At 33.0% G+C, this 17,624-nt stretch overlaps 1 protein-coding gene across 1 annotated transcript in view; it reads left to right on the forward strand.

Annotated features, from left to right (window-relative positions):
* LOC143391245 (N-acetylated-alpha-linked acidic dipeptidase 2-like) overlaps positions 1-17,624 on the forward strand; it is a 152,946-nt gene that overhangs the window by 12,909 nt on the left and 122,413 nt on the right. The window contains 9 exon segments of the mRNA XM_077108686.1: positions 129-315; positions 4,701-4,794; positions 5,797-5,895; positions 10,728-10,813; positions 11,072-11,191; positions 11,278-11,360; positions 13,435-13,498; positions 14,433-14,500; positions 15,381-15,472. Of these exon segments, the coding sequence (XP_076964801.1) occupies positions 129-315; positions 4,701-4,794; positions 5,797-5,895; positions 10,728-10,813; positions 11,072-11,191; positions 11,278-11,360; positions 13,435-13,498; positions 14,433-14,500; positions 15,381-15,472 (893 nt within the window).

Consider the following 17,624-nt stretch of genomic DNA (forward strand, 5'->3'; position numbering starts at 1 on the left):
GGGAACTGTCTTCAAAGCAAAGAGAACTAAATAGGTAATGGCATAATGAAGTGCAATGTCTAAATTTTCTTACATTATGATTTTTTATATAAATAGTAATTTGCTATTTCTGTACCTTCCTCACACAGGTTAAAAATGCCATGTTAGCAGGAGCCATAGGAATCATCTTGTACTCAGATCCAGCTGATTACTTTGCCCCTGGGGTACAGCCATATCCCAAAGGCTGGAACCTTCCTGGGACTGCAGTGCAGAGAGGAAATGTGTTAAATTTGAATGGTGCTGGTGACCCTCTCACTCCAGGCTATCCAGCTAAAGGTAATGGATGAGTCTATGAGCCTGTCAGTGTACCATCTTTGCAAAAAGATTCCTTGCTGTTTTAGATGGGGAAAAAAGCAAGCATCTGTAGAATAACATAATAACATTAAAATAACTAAAAAAATGTATGCATTATGGATTATTAATACTAGGAATTCAAAATAATTGCCTTTGTAGTATATATGTATGTATGTATGTGTGAATGTATTTGGCGCTAGAAATTGAACCCTGGGCACTCAATTGCTGAGCTACATTCCCACATCTTTTTATTTTGACATGAGGTCCCAATAAGTTAATTAAGGCCTAAATTGATAATACTGACCTCAAACTAGCACTCCTACTGCCTCAGCCTTCTGAGTTATTAGAATTACAGGTGAGTGCCATTGCACTTGGCCTTTGCATTATGTTTTAGTTTGAATTTTCATGACATGTAGGCATGGGAAGGGAATATTCAGTTGGTATTCTCCTTTTACCGTTACTAGACAAGAGTTTCAGAAATGTTGCTCCTCATACCCAAAGTAATATTGCTCTTAACAAACTAGGATTTGCATTTTCTAAGTTATCTAGGATTGAATGCTTCTTTAGATCACTCATTTGTATTTAAAAATACCAATGAGGTTTTTTTATTAATGTTATTTTAAATGTCAATTTTGAAGTTTTGACATGTGTAAAGCCATCTTTTTTTTAGAGAGAGAGAGAGAGAGAGAGAGAGAGAATTTTTTAATATTTATTTTTTAGTTATTGGTGGACACAACATCTTTCTTTGTATGTGGTGCTGAGGATGGAACCCAGGTGAGCATGCTACCGCTTGAACCACATCCCCAGCCCTGTAAAGCCATCTTTACAAATTCATTACCCCTAAAACTCTTCCTTTCTCTGTCTACTCTTCTTGCCTTCTCAATACCAATGCCTAGGCAACCATTGTTCTGCTTTTTCTCAGCATAATTATTTTGAGATCCATCCATGTTGGCATTTCTGTCATAGTTTGTTTCTGACTAATATTGCATTGACTGGCTATACCAGAGTTGGTTTATCCATTTACTTGTTGAGGGACATTTGGATTGTTTCATTTTAGAAACTTTTACATATAAAAGTGCTACGAACAAGTTTACAAGTAAGTGTCAGTGTGTATACATTTATTTCTCTTTGGTAAATACTTAGAAGAAGAATGAATGAATAACACGGCAGATTGGTATTTAACTTATAAAGAAATTTTCAAATTGGTTTTCCAAAAAGACTGCTCTACTTTATATTCCACCTAATAATCCAGTTCTTATATCCTTGCCAGTAGTTATGTGGCAGTGGCTTTTAATTCTGGATTTTAAGTAAGTCCTCTAGGTTACAACTCTTGTTTTTTAAAGTTATTGTCACATCTTGGTCCTTTCCATGTGAATTTTAGAGCTGGGTTTCTAATTTCCCAGATATTAGAAATCCCACAGACATTTTTTTTTCTGTGAGTTTAAAAGAAATCTGTAGATCAATTTGAGGAGATTTGACATCTTAAAATGTTTTAATCTTTTGATATATGAAAAAAGTACAACTCTTTACTAGTTAATTTCTCTCAGCAATGTTTTATAGTTTTACTGTATGGATCATGCACATCTTTGTCAGATTTATTCATAACCATTTCATAATTTTATACTATTGTAAATTATATTAAATCTCAAGTCCTATTGCTCATTACCAATATACAGTAATGCTATTGTATTTCTAGAAAACAATAACTTAACCCTTTACCTTGCAAACTTGTTAAATTCACTAATTATTTTTAAGGTTTTTACAATCCATTAGCATATTTACATAGATGATTATATCATTTGCAAATAAATACCGTTTTTTTTGTTTCTAATTTTTATATGTGTCATTTCTTTTTCTTGCCTTATTGTACTGGCCAGCAAGCACTTTCATTACAATGTGGAACACAGTTGTTAGAGCAGACATCCTTGCTTTGTCTTTGTTCTATAGGAAAACATTCAGTCTTTCTCTGGTAGCAGAGTATTTTGGGGATTGAATTTAGATGCTCTCACATACCAGGCAGGCACTCTACCACTGAGCTCCATGCTGAGTGCTTTTATAAAATTTTAGTTTGAGACAGGGTTTTGCTAAATTGTCTAGGCTGGCCTCAAAATTTCTGTTCTCCTGCCTCAGCTTCCCAAGTAGCTGGGATTATAAGTATGAACCAACATAGTCAACTCTCTGTTTAATATGACATTAGCTCTAGGTTTTAATGAATTGTTTTTGTTGGACTGAGGGAGGTTATTTCTATGTGCTTAACGTTTTTGTCAATAACCTATATTGGGTTTTTTAAAATGCTTTTTCTTTGTATATTGAGCAATCCTATGCTATTAATGCTTTCATTGAATCCATACAGATATTTTTATGCTAATCCAATACCAGGCTGGAATAAACTAGTTGGTCACAATTTATTTTGATTTTTCTATTTTATTTCATGTGTGCTAAACTTTTCTTAAGAATATTTTCTTTATGGTCATATTGTAAAGTGGTCTGTGAATGTTTTTGTAATAGTATTGTGCCTTTCTGGAATGGGACACTTACAATTTCCTTATTTTTCTGTGTGAATTTATATAGAATTGGTTAAATCTTGTCTATAGAGATTGGGATAGAATTCGCCATAATTCCTCTGGACCTGAAGTTTATTTGTAGAAATTGTTTCTGTTTTAACTACCAGTTGAATTTCTTTAGTAGGCATAAGACTGTTCGGGTTATCTATCTAGTCCTGAATGAAATTTGGTAATTCATTTCAGGGATTTTGTTTATTGAATTTGTCAGACAATTAAGAGTGTAGAATTTTTTCATAATACTCATATTATTTTTTTTAAACTTTTTCTACTAAGACCATAATGATATTTTCTCCTTTATTTTTTATTTAACAATTTATGTTTCCCCTTTGTTCATTATCTGTCTTATTAGAGATTGATTAGTTTTATTGATCTTGTCAAAGAACCAGCTTTCAGTGTCATTTTTAAATCTATTATTTTGTGTTTGATTCATATCTTTTTAGATTTATTCCAATTTTTTTCCTTTCTCCTATTGTTTTAACTTTAATTTTTTCTTCTTTTTTCTAAACTTTTAAGTTGGAATCTGATTTCATTTGTTTGAAACCTGTCCTGTTGCTAAGATAGGTGTTTTAGTGCTATTATTCTACTAAGCACTGCTCTGTCTTGTACTACTTTTGATATACCGTTCAAAAATAGTTTATCATGTTAGTTTGCATTTCTACTTTAACCCATAGATTATTTGTTATTGTGTTATTTAGTTTTCAAATATTCAGGGTTTTCCCAAGTATCTCTCTAATGTTGGTTTCTAATTTCACTGTGGTCAGAGAATATAACTTTATGATTTTTATGGATACTGAAATGTGTTTTATGGTCCAAAATATAATGTATCCAACACATATTTCATATGTATTTGAAAAAAATGGAATACAGTATTCTATAAATTTCAATTTGGCTAAGTTAATAGATTGATACTTCTATTTAAGTTATATATTCACTGAATTTCTAGATATATTGTTAAACTTTTTGTTTCAATACTCAATTACTATATCTAATAAGAAATAGTTGTTTGGCAAAACAATCATTTCATCTATTTTGTCATTTTTACATTGTTTGAAACATTTCTTCAATCTTGGCTGAAAGGCAAAAGTTCTTACATGGTTTTAAGGCTTTCAATAGTTTTCTGTCTTTCTTTGAAGAGAATAATGCATTACTGTTTTAATAAAATATTTGTTCTTATTTCCCAAGACCTTATGAATTCAATTTTTCCCAATAATTGTAGTTTTAGAATCTGAGATACATTTTCTAGGCATCTAGTTAACTGAAACTTCTCAAAGAAGGATTCAAAATATCCTTCAGGAAATTAAAGAAAATTCTTGTAAGTTAAAGAGAATTAGGTGAAATGTCAAAACAAAATCGAGAATCTATAAACCCTACAATTAGTTTTACCTTAAAATGTAAACAACTTAATTCTTACTATTGAATCTAATAGGCCATAATAAAACAATAGCTTGTTTTTTTTTGCGGGGGGGGGGGACTTTTAATTTTTATATAATTGCAAATGTCTAGCAAAATTGGCTGGACATGTTGGTGCATGCCTATAATCCCAATTACTCAGGAGGATTAAAAGTTTGATGCTAATCTGGGAAACCTAGGTAGACCCTGTCTGAAAATAAAATGAGAAAAATATTGGGGATATAGCTCAGTGGTAGAGGGCCGACCTACCATGGGTGAAGCTCTGGGTTCAATCCCCAGTACTGAAAAAACAATGTGTGTAGCAAGCAAAGCTATAATAATAACACAAATATTTCCTACATAGTTTTTGCTCAGATTCTTCAATTGTTTTCATTTATGTACTTGATTTTGCAGATTATACTTTCAGACTAAATATTGAAGAAGGAGTTGGAATCCCGAAAATACCTGTACATCCTATTGGACATAATGATGCAGAAATATTACTACGGTATATAGTTTCTTTTAGTTGGATATGAGAGGAAGACATTTTGTCATTTTCTCATCTAAAACGAATAAAACCCAATTGTGTTAAAAGTAAAGACTTGTATCAAAATAATTCCTGAAGTAGGAATGATGGAATACACTTCTATTCCATAACAAGAGCAGTCAGTTTAGTGACTAGGAAATAATAAAACATTGCCTTGGTTGCTCTAAATGAAATTCTCAAATGCAAAGGTATTTTTAAAGATAAAAATGGATACTGGTTTGAGATTTGTTTTCAGGTATTTGAATTTACTTAGATATTCAATAAATACTTATTTATACCCAACCTGTAGTTTAGAAATATGATCATGCTTACCACTTACTAGATGTAGGATCTTGGACCAATTGATTCTTCTCTGATTCAGTTTGCTTATTTATAAAACAAGGACAGTAAATTTTCTCCCTGATGGGGTTGTCATTAATTTATACTAGTTAGCATAGTGTCTAGAATATAGTAAACACCAATTAATGTTTGCTCATACTGTATTCTGTAACTGAAGTTTCTTTACGTATCTCCCAACCCATTGTTTAAATGTTTCTGCCAGAACAACTTCATGATTTCTTTATGGGTACACACTACATAGTTGACAGCTTCTTTAAAATTCATTTCTTCCTAACACAGTTATGAATTTCCTAATGTTGGAGATCTTGTACTCACTGTTTCCCCACAGAAGTAAGATCAAGGGTGAGGAGAATTTTGCTTCCCATCTGCCTTCACTATTATATGTTTTTCCTCCTCAGCTCTTAGCACCAAAATATTACATATTTTACTTATTTGCTCCAGTTATAGCTCTCTCATTAGAATAAAAGCTCCTCAGAATATAGAATAAAAGGGGTTTGGACAAGTTCGTCAATAAATAACTCTTATTTGTAGAGTGAAATATTACCTCAGCATGAATTTCTTGATATTTTTTCATGGAAATGATGATACTCAGCCTTTTTCTGTCCTCTCATTCTCTCTTGACAGCCACTTGGGAGGAACTGCTCCACCAGATAAGAACTGGAAGGGAGCTCTTAATGTGAGTTACAATGTAGGACCTGGCTTTACAGGGAATGAGTCTTTCAGGTAATTTCATATTACTTTAATAACTTGGAAAAGTTTTGTATTTCAATGGAAATGTGAAGATAACTGTTCCACCAGGCATATTTTGATTATATCTTTTTCTTATTGTCACTAGTGAAAAACTTATCATTTTATATCACTTAAGAAGAACTTACCGAATGAACCATTGAATTCCTTTTTTTTCCCCCCCTGGCGAGCTGGGGATTGAACCAAGGGATTCACACATGCAAGGCAAGCACTCTATGACTGAGCCACATCCCTAGCACCATGAATCAATGAATTTTTATAGTAATATTTCAGCATTAGTTTCAGAATTTCATCAATTACTGTATTTGAATTATAGACTTAACATTTCAAGTAATAATTTTTGAACTTTCCTTTCACCTAAAGTTTAAAAAAATTTTTTCCAGTAACTTTCAGAATGTTATATATGTATGTGAAACATTAGGTTATGTTAAGGGAGGGAATATTGGAGAACAGAGAAAGGAGCCAACAATTATTGGTTATTTACTGTGTATTAAGTGAGTTTAAATGAATAGATCATGTAGCTACTATAAAGCTCAATAGACTCATTGTTTTGAACACATGAAAGCATCATTCTAGAGGAGGAGTGTTGTGGAATGTATCTGTTAAGTTAGATCTACAGAAAGAATAAAAATTTCCAAATGGCTCAAGGCAGGCAGGAAATGCTAGCTACCATGTGAACTTGGAGAGAGTTTGTGGAATGGCCCTGCATGATTAGAACTAAGAAGTTTGATTCACTTAAAATGTTGCAGGAGAGGGAAATGTCACGGATAAATCAGAAATGCCATAGTTTGCTTTTTTTGTTTCTTTTTTGTTTGGTTTGATTTGGTTTGGTACCAGGGATTCTACCCAGGGGCACTTAACCACCCCACCAAGTCTCATCCCCAACTCTTTATTTTTTAATTTTTGAGACAGGGCCTCACTAAGTTGCTTAGGACCTTGCTAAGTAGCTGAGGCTGGCTTTGAATTCCCAGTCTTCCTGTGTCAGCCTCCAGAGTCACTGGGATTATAGGGAGTGCACCACCATACCCAGTGTGATAGAATGTTTTTTAGTTTTTGAAATTCTTTTTATTTCAGAAAGGTTAAAGTACTAGGTTAAATTCAACTTCCTTCCTTGATAGGAACTTCAGAAGCATTCAGTTTCTGTGTTTTTAATTTGTATAATCAATCACTATAGAGTTCCTTTAATTTAAGAGACTATTTAGTTTATTTATGTCTTCTGAAGGGAAAAAAAAACCATAATATAACAAAAAGTAAAAATCTATCTGATTTACAAACCATTGTATATAGATGCAAACATAAGTTCAGTTCTATAATTTCAATCATAGTTAAAGAGTAAATTCAAAAACATAAGAAATCTCAGGTCTAGATATCAAATACACTGTTCTCCACTGTGGATACAAAATTTTTGATGGATTTGAGTTTACAATGCACAATGAACAATGTTAAAAATTCCTAAAAACTAGATTCTTTCCTATCTCTCCTACCACAGAGATCTTCAGAATTCATTGATTTACTTAGATAACCAAATGATAAGACATAAAGTGAGATTTCTAATCATTGCTGCTACCAGTGAATAATAGCTTATTCTGATCTGAGCAAAGAGGAAACATAAACGAAACACAAAACCAGTAAGGAAAAAAGTAAAACTAGACATATGGCATGTCAGCAAAGTTGGGAGAGCCATAGAAAATATGAAGAATGAGTTTCAACTAACTACATCTGTTCTTCAAGATGAATCTACCGTTTGTTTCAAAGGGACCTCTAAAATAATGAAGAATAATTTAAAAACTGATTATTAGATGGATGTAAATGAACATGTATTACAGATTTCATTTAACTTTAGTTAATAAAAAAATCCAGAATTATGTCAAAAATGGTTCAAAAGGCCAAGTAGATAATTCAGTGGTAGAGAACTTGCCTAGCATGCCCAAGGCCACAGGTTCAGTCCCAAGTACTGGAATAAATTAAAAAAAGAATGTGTTCACGTGGACATGGCAGTGCACACCTATAATTCCAGAGGTTCTGGAGACTGAGGCAGGAGGATTTTGAGTTCAAAGCTAGCATCTACAACTTAGTGGGACCTTAAGTAACTCAGTGAGACCCTGTTTCTAAATAAAATACAAAGAATAGTAGGGATGTGGTTCACTGGTTAAGTGTCCCTGAGTTCAATTCCTGGTACCCTTCCAAAAGAAAGAATGGGTTCAAAGAAGAATTTACAGATAATACCAAAATATATCAGTTCATCAGGAATTTCAAATTTAATTAAGAGTAATTAATATACTTAACAGTAGGAAAGCTGGCATATTTCATAATAAGGGAGGATTCAGATGAAACTTCACTAGATACCAATTCATTGGACAAGAATTATTTGTGGTACAGAGTTGTAAAATAGTCTAGTTGAAGATAATAAATGAGAGGAATTCATTACGAGTGATATAGCATCTTTCCCAATTTTCCCTTACAGGAGTATATTCATTCATTTCACAAATATTATTGAACATTTACTAAACTCCAGGTGCCATTCTGGGATCTTGGGGTTCAGAAGTGAACAGTAGGCAAACAGCCCTATCCTATGGAGCCTACATCCCAGAGATCAGTTTGTTTGGGATGCATTGAGTTTGCAGTGATGATAGGATAAACGTGCAGATTTTTTTTTTTTTTTTTGGTACTGGGAATTGAACCCAGCTACATCCTGAGCCCTTTTAAGTTTTTATTTTGAGACTTACTGTTGCTCAGTTGCTTAGGGCCTCAATAGTTGCTAAGGCTGGTGGGATTACAAGGGTGTGCCACCACGCCTGGCTCACAGATATTCATTTGAATACCTCTGGAGGTCAAAAACACTAAAAATAAAAAAGATGTAAAGATTAAAGACTTAGATGAGATTCTTTGAGAGTCTGGGCAGATGGTCTATGTTTGTTTTAATGTTTGGACTAACATTTTTCTTCAGTTCTCATTTGTTACATTAACTCTTAATTTTCTTAATTTAATGACATAATATCAATAAATTTTAGCTTCTTACCAATCATATATTTTAGGATCATATTTTTAGAAACATGCTAAACAATATTTCTGTATTTATACATTATCATAATCATCATCCTCATTATCATTTTTGATGCTGGTTATTGAACCCAGGAGCTTGCTCATACTAAGCAATGCTGTACCATTGAGCTGCATCTCAGTTGTGTTATGAATTTTTATCTCTCAGTAGCAAAAATAATTTACTTAATGCCTTAAAATGTAAAAACCATCGAATAGTTTTCTCTCCATGGTACTTTTAGTTGAATGCTGCATGTGGATTAATTGTGTATTCTGAAATACACTGTAATTTGGTGGGAGACAGAATCTGCACTTAACAATATACAGTTTTGACACCTTCATTGTTCTTCCATTTAAAAATAATCACAAATTGAAACCAACTGGTGCCTCCGTCCTCCAAATAAATAAAGGCTTATTATGTTCTCTTGTGAACAAATGGCTCAACATTTTCCCATGTCGTTCTGGATTCATGAAACTTTTTTTTTTTTTCTATCTGGCAGAGCTTGATTGTGCTTTCGCTTTTTTTCTAATTTGGTTAGTTTGATTCATGAATGACTATTTAAAATCAGAATTAACAATGAGAGTCTGAAAATTTTTTATTATGTAATTGTGCATTTTAGCAGGAGTTTCATAAGTTGTCAGTTAACAGAATTTATCATGGTTCTCACAGGCAGCACTCAGGCTGTTCTTCAACTGTGTACCTAGGGATTACTTTCATAGTCTTGAAGAAAGTTATTGAACAGTAGGAATTAATATAATTAATACAGTCATGCATCACTCAATATGAGAATATGTTCTGAAAAATGCATATTAGCTATTTCATTATTGCTTGAACATTAGAGGATGTACTTAGACAAACCTAGCTGATTTGCATTAAACACAAGATTTATGAGGCTTCTGCCAGTGTAACATGGAATAGTATTTTATAACCAACTTACTTTTAATAAATAGAAGGTATACACTATAAAGAAATGATAAAAATAATATTATGTACTATGCATAATTGCACATGCTACACTTTTATATGGCTGGCAGTGCAGTAGATTAGTGGACAGCAGCATCTCCACAAATGTATGACTACTATGTTAGGCTATGACATTACAGCAACTATAATGTTACTAGACAATAAGGATTTTTCAGGTGTATTATAATCTTATGGGACCAGCATCATAGATTATAAAGATAAATGTTCAAATAATAGGCTTATGTTCCTTCTGTTTATTAATTAATAATAGGATGTCTTCATTAATGTTTTAATACTTAAAGATGTATTTAAAGTTTTTTGAATAAATGCCCAAGATATTTAATAGACTACTTAGAATTGTAAATAAGTATCCATAATACAGTTTTGATAAGGAAGAATATAAATATTAGGTAGTTTTGAAAAACTGACTTCAAATTGCATGCTTAAATACTTAGGTGTAAATTGTGACAATGTCTGCAACTTCCTTACAAAGCAACTCACTTACAGAGCATTCAATATTAAAGATTGTTGAATTTAGGTGATTGATATGCATATTTTTATTCTTGTATAATTTTCTGTAGTTTTGTGATTTTTTATAATAATATGTTGGAAGAAGGGCTGGGATTGTAGCTCAGTAGTAGAGCACTTGCCTAGCATATGTGAAACACGGGGTTCAATTCTCAGCACCACACATATCTAAGTAAAATAAAGGCTCATTGACAACTAAAAAAAATGTTGGAAGAAAACTGTAAAACTGTAAATATAATACCATATTTGAAGTAAGTCATTCCTTTTGAAATTCTAGGAAAGTTAGAATGTAAGTTCATAACACCAATAAAATTACAAGGATTTACAATGTAATTGGAACTATTAGAGGATCTGTAGAACCTGGTGAGTCATCAAGTTCTTTTAGCAGTTTTTACAAAGATTGAAAACAAAAGTTTTTACAAAGAAAATATAAATTTCAGTCATCAATTGATATTTTTCTGACTTATTTGCAACTACTGAATTTGGGAAAAATTGTACAACTCTAAAGGTTTTACTTTTTGCTGATTATTTTTTTGTGGGAGAAACTCAAGCAGGAGGAAGTTTAATTTAAAGACATACATTACAAATATTTATAATGTATTCAAAGTTTTTGTTTTCCAGACAGGTATGTTATTCTGGGAGGGCACCGTGACTCTTGGGTGTTTGGAGGTATTGACCCAACTACTGGGACAGTCGTTTTGCAAGAAATTGCTCAGAGTTTTGGAAAATTGATAAGAAGAGGTAAGTGATAAGAGAATGTGACTTCCTTATATTTCCTTTATTCCTAGGCAGGTGTACCTAACTCGGTATTTTAACAATGATTACAGGCTGGAGACCTAGGAGAACTATCATTTTTGCCAGTTGGGATGCAGAAGAGTTTGGACTGCTGGGTTCTACAGAATGGGCTGAGGTAAATAAGATGGCCAAGGTTCTTGTTATTGTTTTGATCAACAAAGAACAGATATATATCTCAGGATGAGCACAGCTAGACTCCATTACTTTATATGGTTTTAATTTGGAGAATGATTGGAGTGAATGTAAGAAATAGAATTTGTTTTTACTTTCTTATTAGTTTGGCAAAACAGAATAGCCTCTTAGTCAACAAACAAATCTACTCAAATCTATTTGCATTTGTTTTGTGAAAATAAAATCAGTAACTTCAACATTAGGAAGCATTTTTTACATGTAAATTGAAACTAATTTTCAAATTTTTAAAGTTTCCTTGGCGGTCTTCTGGGAAAGCTTATTTAATTAAGATGATTATATTCTGATAATTATTTCACATTTACAAATTCCACATAAAATAGCAACAATAGTTACATTTTGCCTTTTATAACATATATACCATTTGCTAAAGATATATATGTTGTAAAAGGATATATATAAAATGATAACTTTGTAACTTGGATTACTTTAGTAAATCAATTTATTGTGTAGTTTCACAGGTTCATTTTTTCTTGAGAGATGATTGATTTTCATTAACTGGCTCTGAATTCTCTCAGTGTCATATGCTCCTTTCTTTTGTTTCTTTCCTATGCCTCCCTATTGAGTAATCTCTAAGTTCTTCTGTGTTTGAGGTGAGCTCATACATTTTTATAAATTTAGGTGCACTGTGAAAGTACTTGCTATCTTTCTACCCTGTATTTAACTTTTGTCAGTCCAGATTGTATAGAGTTCTTATGAAGCATGCATGTGTGTTTTGCATTGTGTTTAGTTAAAAAAAAAATGCCTCCCTCTTGACTCATTTCCTCTTGCATTCCTTTAAATTTACAAATCAAGTAATCATGAGAATACAATCATGCACATAGATACTTATCTGATATCACTTATGCTTTGTTGATAATATGCATGTTGTAGATTTTAATTTTTACATTAGTATTCTGAAGGCATGTTGGAAGAACATTACTTTAGATGAATCAAATATTAATTAAGATAACTTATTTTTAGAAATATGTAATTTCTTATGATACATATATACATAAATACACATGTCTGTTTCTTTAATTTCAGAAGCTTAAAGAAATTTACAACAGAAAGTGATTAATATGTTTTGCATTAATTTGTATAAATAGCGATTAAGAAATAATACTTGTTCTAGTTTATTACCAGACTCTTTATCATATTCAACAGCATATTTAACACTTAAATACACATGAGAAATCTTCTTTATTTCCACTATAAACCTGTTACAGTGGAAGCTCTGAGTACATTTCTATGTAATGAAAAGGCAGCTATCATCTTGCCTTTGTAGGCAAGAGCAAAGAGGTGACAGTTATTTGGGCCTAGCCATACCGCCTTAAATGCATTTACTATAACTTGTTCTCATGAGGAAGAAAGGTTGAGAGAGAGGTAAAGGGCTCTCTCAGCATGTTCCCTTCTGTGTATGTGTGTGTGTGGCAGAATTACTTTTGTTCAAACCTGTCACTCCTTCTTTCCACCATTTTTTCCTCTGTTCTTTTTTATTTTTCACTTCTTTATATTTTTATTAACATAGTATGAAAATTTTCTATTTTTGCTTTTAAAATGGTAACTTTACATGGGTATTCACTCTTAGTGAATCTCAACAGGAGTGAAGATTAATCCTCAGGGATACCTGATGATACAGATTTCCAGGCCTCACATTGAGCAATTCTGATTTAGTATATCGGGGCTGAGTCCCCCAAATCTGGGAACCTCATCCCTACATCTATTGATTAGGGAATCAAAGAACCACATATTGAAGATGTTTCTTTTCCTTTGGGGCTCTCTACTATTACTATATATATTAGCTACTGATTCATAGTAATCTTCTTTCTTGTTTTAATTGCATAATGTTTTCAACCAACCAATTATCAACATTTTCTCAGAAACTATGGTCACAGGCAGGTGTAAGTATTTGGTTATAAAGATATTTGCAGATCACTCTTCCACAAAACTATTGTGCTTATTTTGTTTGTTTTTATGATAGTAAATACTGTGAATTAACAACTTTGCTTCAACTATAGGAGAATGTAAAAATACTCCAGGAGAGAAGTGTTGCTTATATCAATTCAGATTCATCTATAGAAGGTAAATTTTATTTCATTTTTAAGTAAGATGTTTATAAAGTAAATTTTACTTAGAGTAATTTTCCTTTATGGTTATTATGCATTATGTGTCCTTTAAGTCTATGAATTCCAACTTCTTATCTTTTTCAGATTTTCTCTTCCTATGAGGCTTCTCAGTAATAACTTAATTTTCTATTTTGCCACGGAGAAAATAATGATTCGTATCAATTATTGGGAATCATAACTAACCTATTGCTCTTAGTTTCTTTGTTATATTTACCATATTTATTTGTCTACCGTGGTCTGCTACTTAAACTCTAGTATTAACCACATTTTTGCTATGGATATATTAAATAAATTTTGGTAAAAATATTCCACAAAATATTTCACACAGAAATATTTCCTGTAATAATATTTACAGAATATTTTATACAGATATATTTCCTATTTTAAAACAGTTTCTTAAAAAGTATAAAAAGACAGGAATATTTCCTGTATTTATTGGAATATGCACAAACTATTTCCTTTTGAATTTGATATATGTATGTCCCTAGACTTTTGTTGAATTTTAATTTTTCTAAATGAATGTCAGAGCATACATACATACTCTAATATCTTAATACGTAATATTGAAATGAATGAGTGAATACAGAGGGAATTCTGTAGCCTTATCCTGCTTTTTCCTAAGAGAGATACTGCCATAAGGATGAGGTCTGAATTGTGTGGGAGCTCTTGCCTCAGACACCTAAGGCCATTACTCCTTTTTCAGCCCAAAATATGTATGGCAGATTCTCCTATTCCTGGAGAGAAAATTCTACCCTCTTTTATTCCATGGGAATGTTGCATTTGATATAAAGACTGTTATATCTTATTTAAAATTTTAAAATAATGTTAGAATTAAGCACAATTCAAGTTTCATTTGGAAGTATGAAATAGTAGTTTCATTTATTTTTCAGGCAATTATACTCTCAGAGTTGACTGTACACCCCTTCTTTACCAGTTGATGTATAAACTGACAAAAGAGGTATATAAGATCTGTCTTACTATGTTTTCTGATAAATGGATACATGAATAACACTTTTTTCCCTTAAGCTAGTGGCACTTAATTTTAAGTTGGTGACAGAACATGGTTGACTCATATAAAGGACAAATAAAAACAAAACTTTTAATATGAAATTTACTATGTGACATAAATGTGAAGATAGTATTTTCAGTCTGTTCTTTCTAATAATAGTGCTTATTCATTGTATCCTAACTTATAATGTATAGTAGGCTCAATATTAATCTGACAGAGCATTTTGTTACACTGAAAAGAACATTGAACTGCTACAGAAAAATCTCAGAGTTCAAAAAATTGTGTTTCCCAGCAACTCCTTTCATACAACAAATATAAATTGGGTGGTTACTTTGTCAGGTCTCATAAGATGGAGTTTGGCAGCAACAATGATAAAAGTAGAAGACCATCAAAACTAAAAACTTTGAAAGCTAGAGAGGACACAGACTCACCATTTTGCCCTGGCTGGTCTTGAACTCCTGGGCTTGGGCAGTCCACCAGTCTCAGCCTCCCCAGAAGCTAGAACTGTAGGAATACCGTTGTGCCTGGAACCCAGATTGTTTCTAACCTGAGGACTTCGTACTGAGGATTGAACCCAGGGGCACTCAACCACTGAGTTACATCCCCAGCCCCCTTTTGTTATTTTATTTAGAGACAAGGTCTTAGTGAGTTGCATAGGGCCTTATTAAGTTGCTGAGGATGGCTTTGAACTTGTGATCCTCCTGCCTCAGACTCCCAAGCCATTGGGAATACAGGCTTCTGCCACCATGCCCAGCAAATATATAGTTTTATAATGGAATAAATTTAGTTGTTTCTGTTCTTAATCACCAGTATTTGATTATCTTTCTAGATGTCTAGCCCAGATGATGGTTTTGAGAGTAAATCACTTTATGAAAGCTGGTTGGAAAAAGACCCTTCACCTGAAAATAAAGGTTTTCCTAGGTAAATCACTTACATTCATCTTTTCTTCCATAAATTCCCCTCTACTCCACATTTCCCCAAACATGTAATCCTCATATGTATCATCAATAATTGGAGTGAATTTTTTAATGTATATATATATATATTTATTTATTCTGATTAGTTATACATGATGGCAGAATGCAATTCATTTCATATTATACATTTAAAGCACACTTTTCAAGACACTGATTATACACAGAATATTTTCACACCATTCAGGTCTTATACATGTACTTAGAGTAATGATGTCTAACTCATTCCACCATCATTCCTACCCCATTGCCCCCTCCTTTCCCCTCCCTCCTCTATGCCCTATCTAAAGTTCCTCCATTCCTTCCATTCTCTTTCCCCCAATTATTCATCTGTATCCTCATATCAAAGAAAACATTCAGCTTTTGGTTTTTTTGGTGTTGGCTTGCTTCACTTAGTATTATATTCTCCAACTTCATTTACCTGCAAATGTCATGATTTTATTCTCATTTATTGCTGAGTAATGTTCCATTGTGTATATATTCCAAAATTTCCCAATCCATTCATCTACTGAAAGGTCCCACAATTTAGCTATTGTGAATTGTGGTGCTATAAACATTAATGTGGCTGTGTCCCTGTAGTATGCTGTTTTTAAGTCCTTTAGGTATAGACCTAGGAGTGGGATAGATGGGTCAAATGGTGGTTCCGTTCCCAGTTTTCCAAGGATTCTCCATTCTGCTTTCCATATCGGCTGCACTAATTTGCAGTCCCACCAGTAATGTATGAGTGTACCTTTTCCCCCACATCCTCGCCAACACTTATTGTTGATTATATTCTTAATAGATACATTCTGACTGGAGTGAGACAAAATCTTGGAGCAGTTTTGATTTGCATTTCTTTAATTGCTAGAGATGTTGAACATTTTTTTCATAAGTTTGTTGATTGATTGTATATCCTTTTCTGAGAAGTGTCTCTTCAGTTCCTTGGCCCATTTATTGATTGGGTTATTTGTTATTTTGGTGTTAACGTTTTTTAGTGCTTTCATATCCTAGACATTAGTGCTCTGATGTGCTTGTGGGAAAGAATTTATATGTCCTAGAGATTAGTGCTCTGATGTGCTTGTGGTAAAGATTTGCTCCCATTCTGTAGGCTCTGTATTCACCTCACTGATTGTTTCTTTTGCTGAGAAGAAGCTTTTGAGTTTGAATCAATCCCATTTATTTTTTCTTGGTTTTAATTTTTGCACTACAGGAATTTTATTAAGAAAGTTGGGCACTTCTCAGAGAAGGATATACAATCAATCAACAAATACACGAAAAAAATGCTCACCATCTCTAGCAATCAGAGAAATGCAAATTAAAACCACTCTAAGATACCATCTCACTCCAGCAAGAATAGCAGCTACTATGAAGTCAAACAACAACAAGTGCTGGCGAGAACGTGGGGAAAAGGGTACACTTGTACATTGTTGGTGGGACTGCAAATTGGTGCGGCCAATTTGGAAAGCAGTATGGAGATTCCTTAGAAAGCTGGGAATGGAACCACCATTTGACCCAGCTATTCCCCTTCTTGGACTATTCCAAAAGACCCAAAAAGAGCATACTACAGGGATAAAGCTACATCAATGTTCATCGCAGCACAATTCACAATAGCTAGACTGTGGAATCAACCTAGATGCCCTTCAATAGATGAATGGATAAAAAAAAATGTGGCATTTATACACAATAGAATATTACTCAGCACTAAAAAATAACAAAATCATGGCATTTGCAGGGAAATGGATGGCATTATAGCAGATTATGCTAAGTGAAGTTAGCCAATCCCTAAAAAGCAAATGCCAAATGTCTTCTTTGATATAAAGGAGGCAACTCAAAACAGAGCAGGGAGGAAGAGCATGAGAAGAAGATTACCATTAAACAGGGATGAGAGGTGGGAGGGAATGGGAGAGAGAAGGGGAATTGCATGGAAGTTGGAAGGAGACCCTCATTGTTATACAAAATTACAGATAAGATGATGTGAGGGAGAAGGGGAAAAAAAAGAGAAATTTGTAACAGTAGATGGGGTAGAGAAAGGTGAAAGGAGGGGGGGGGACAAGAAGGGTATAGGAAGGGCAGCAGAATACAACAGACACTAGTATGACAGTATGAATAAATGTGGCTGT

Source organism: Callospermophilus lateralis, chromosome 2, assembly GCF_048772815.1.
Source record: "Callospermophilus lateralis isolate mCalLat2 chromosome 2, mCalLat2.hap1, whole genome shotgun sequence".
NCBI lineage: Eukaryota > Metazoa > Chordata > Mammalia > Rodentia > Sciuridae > Callospermophilus > Callospermophilus lateralis.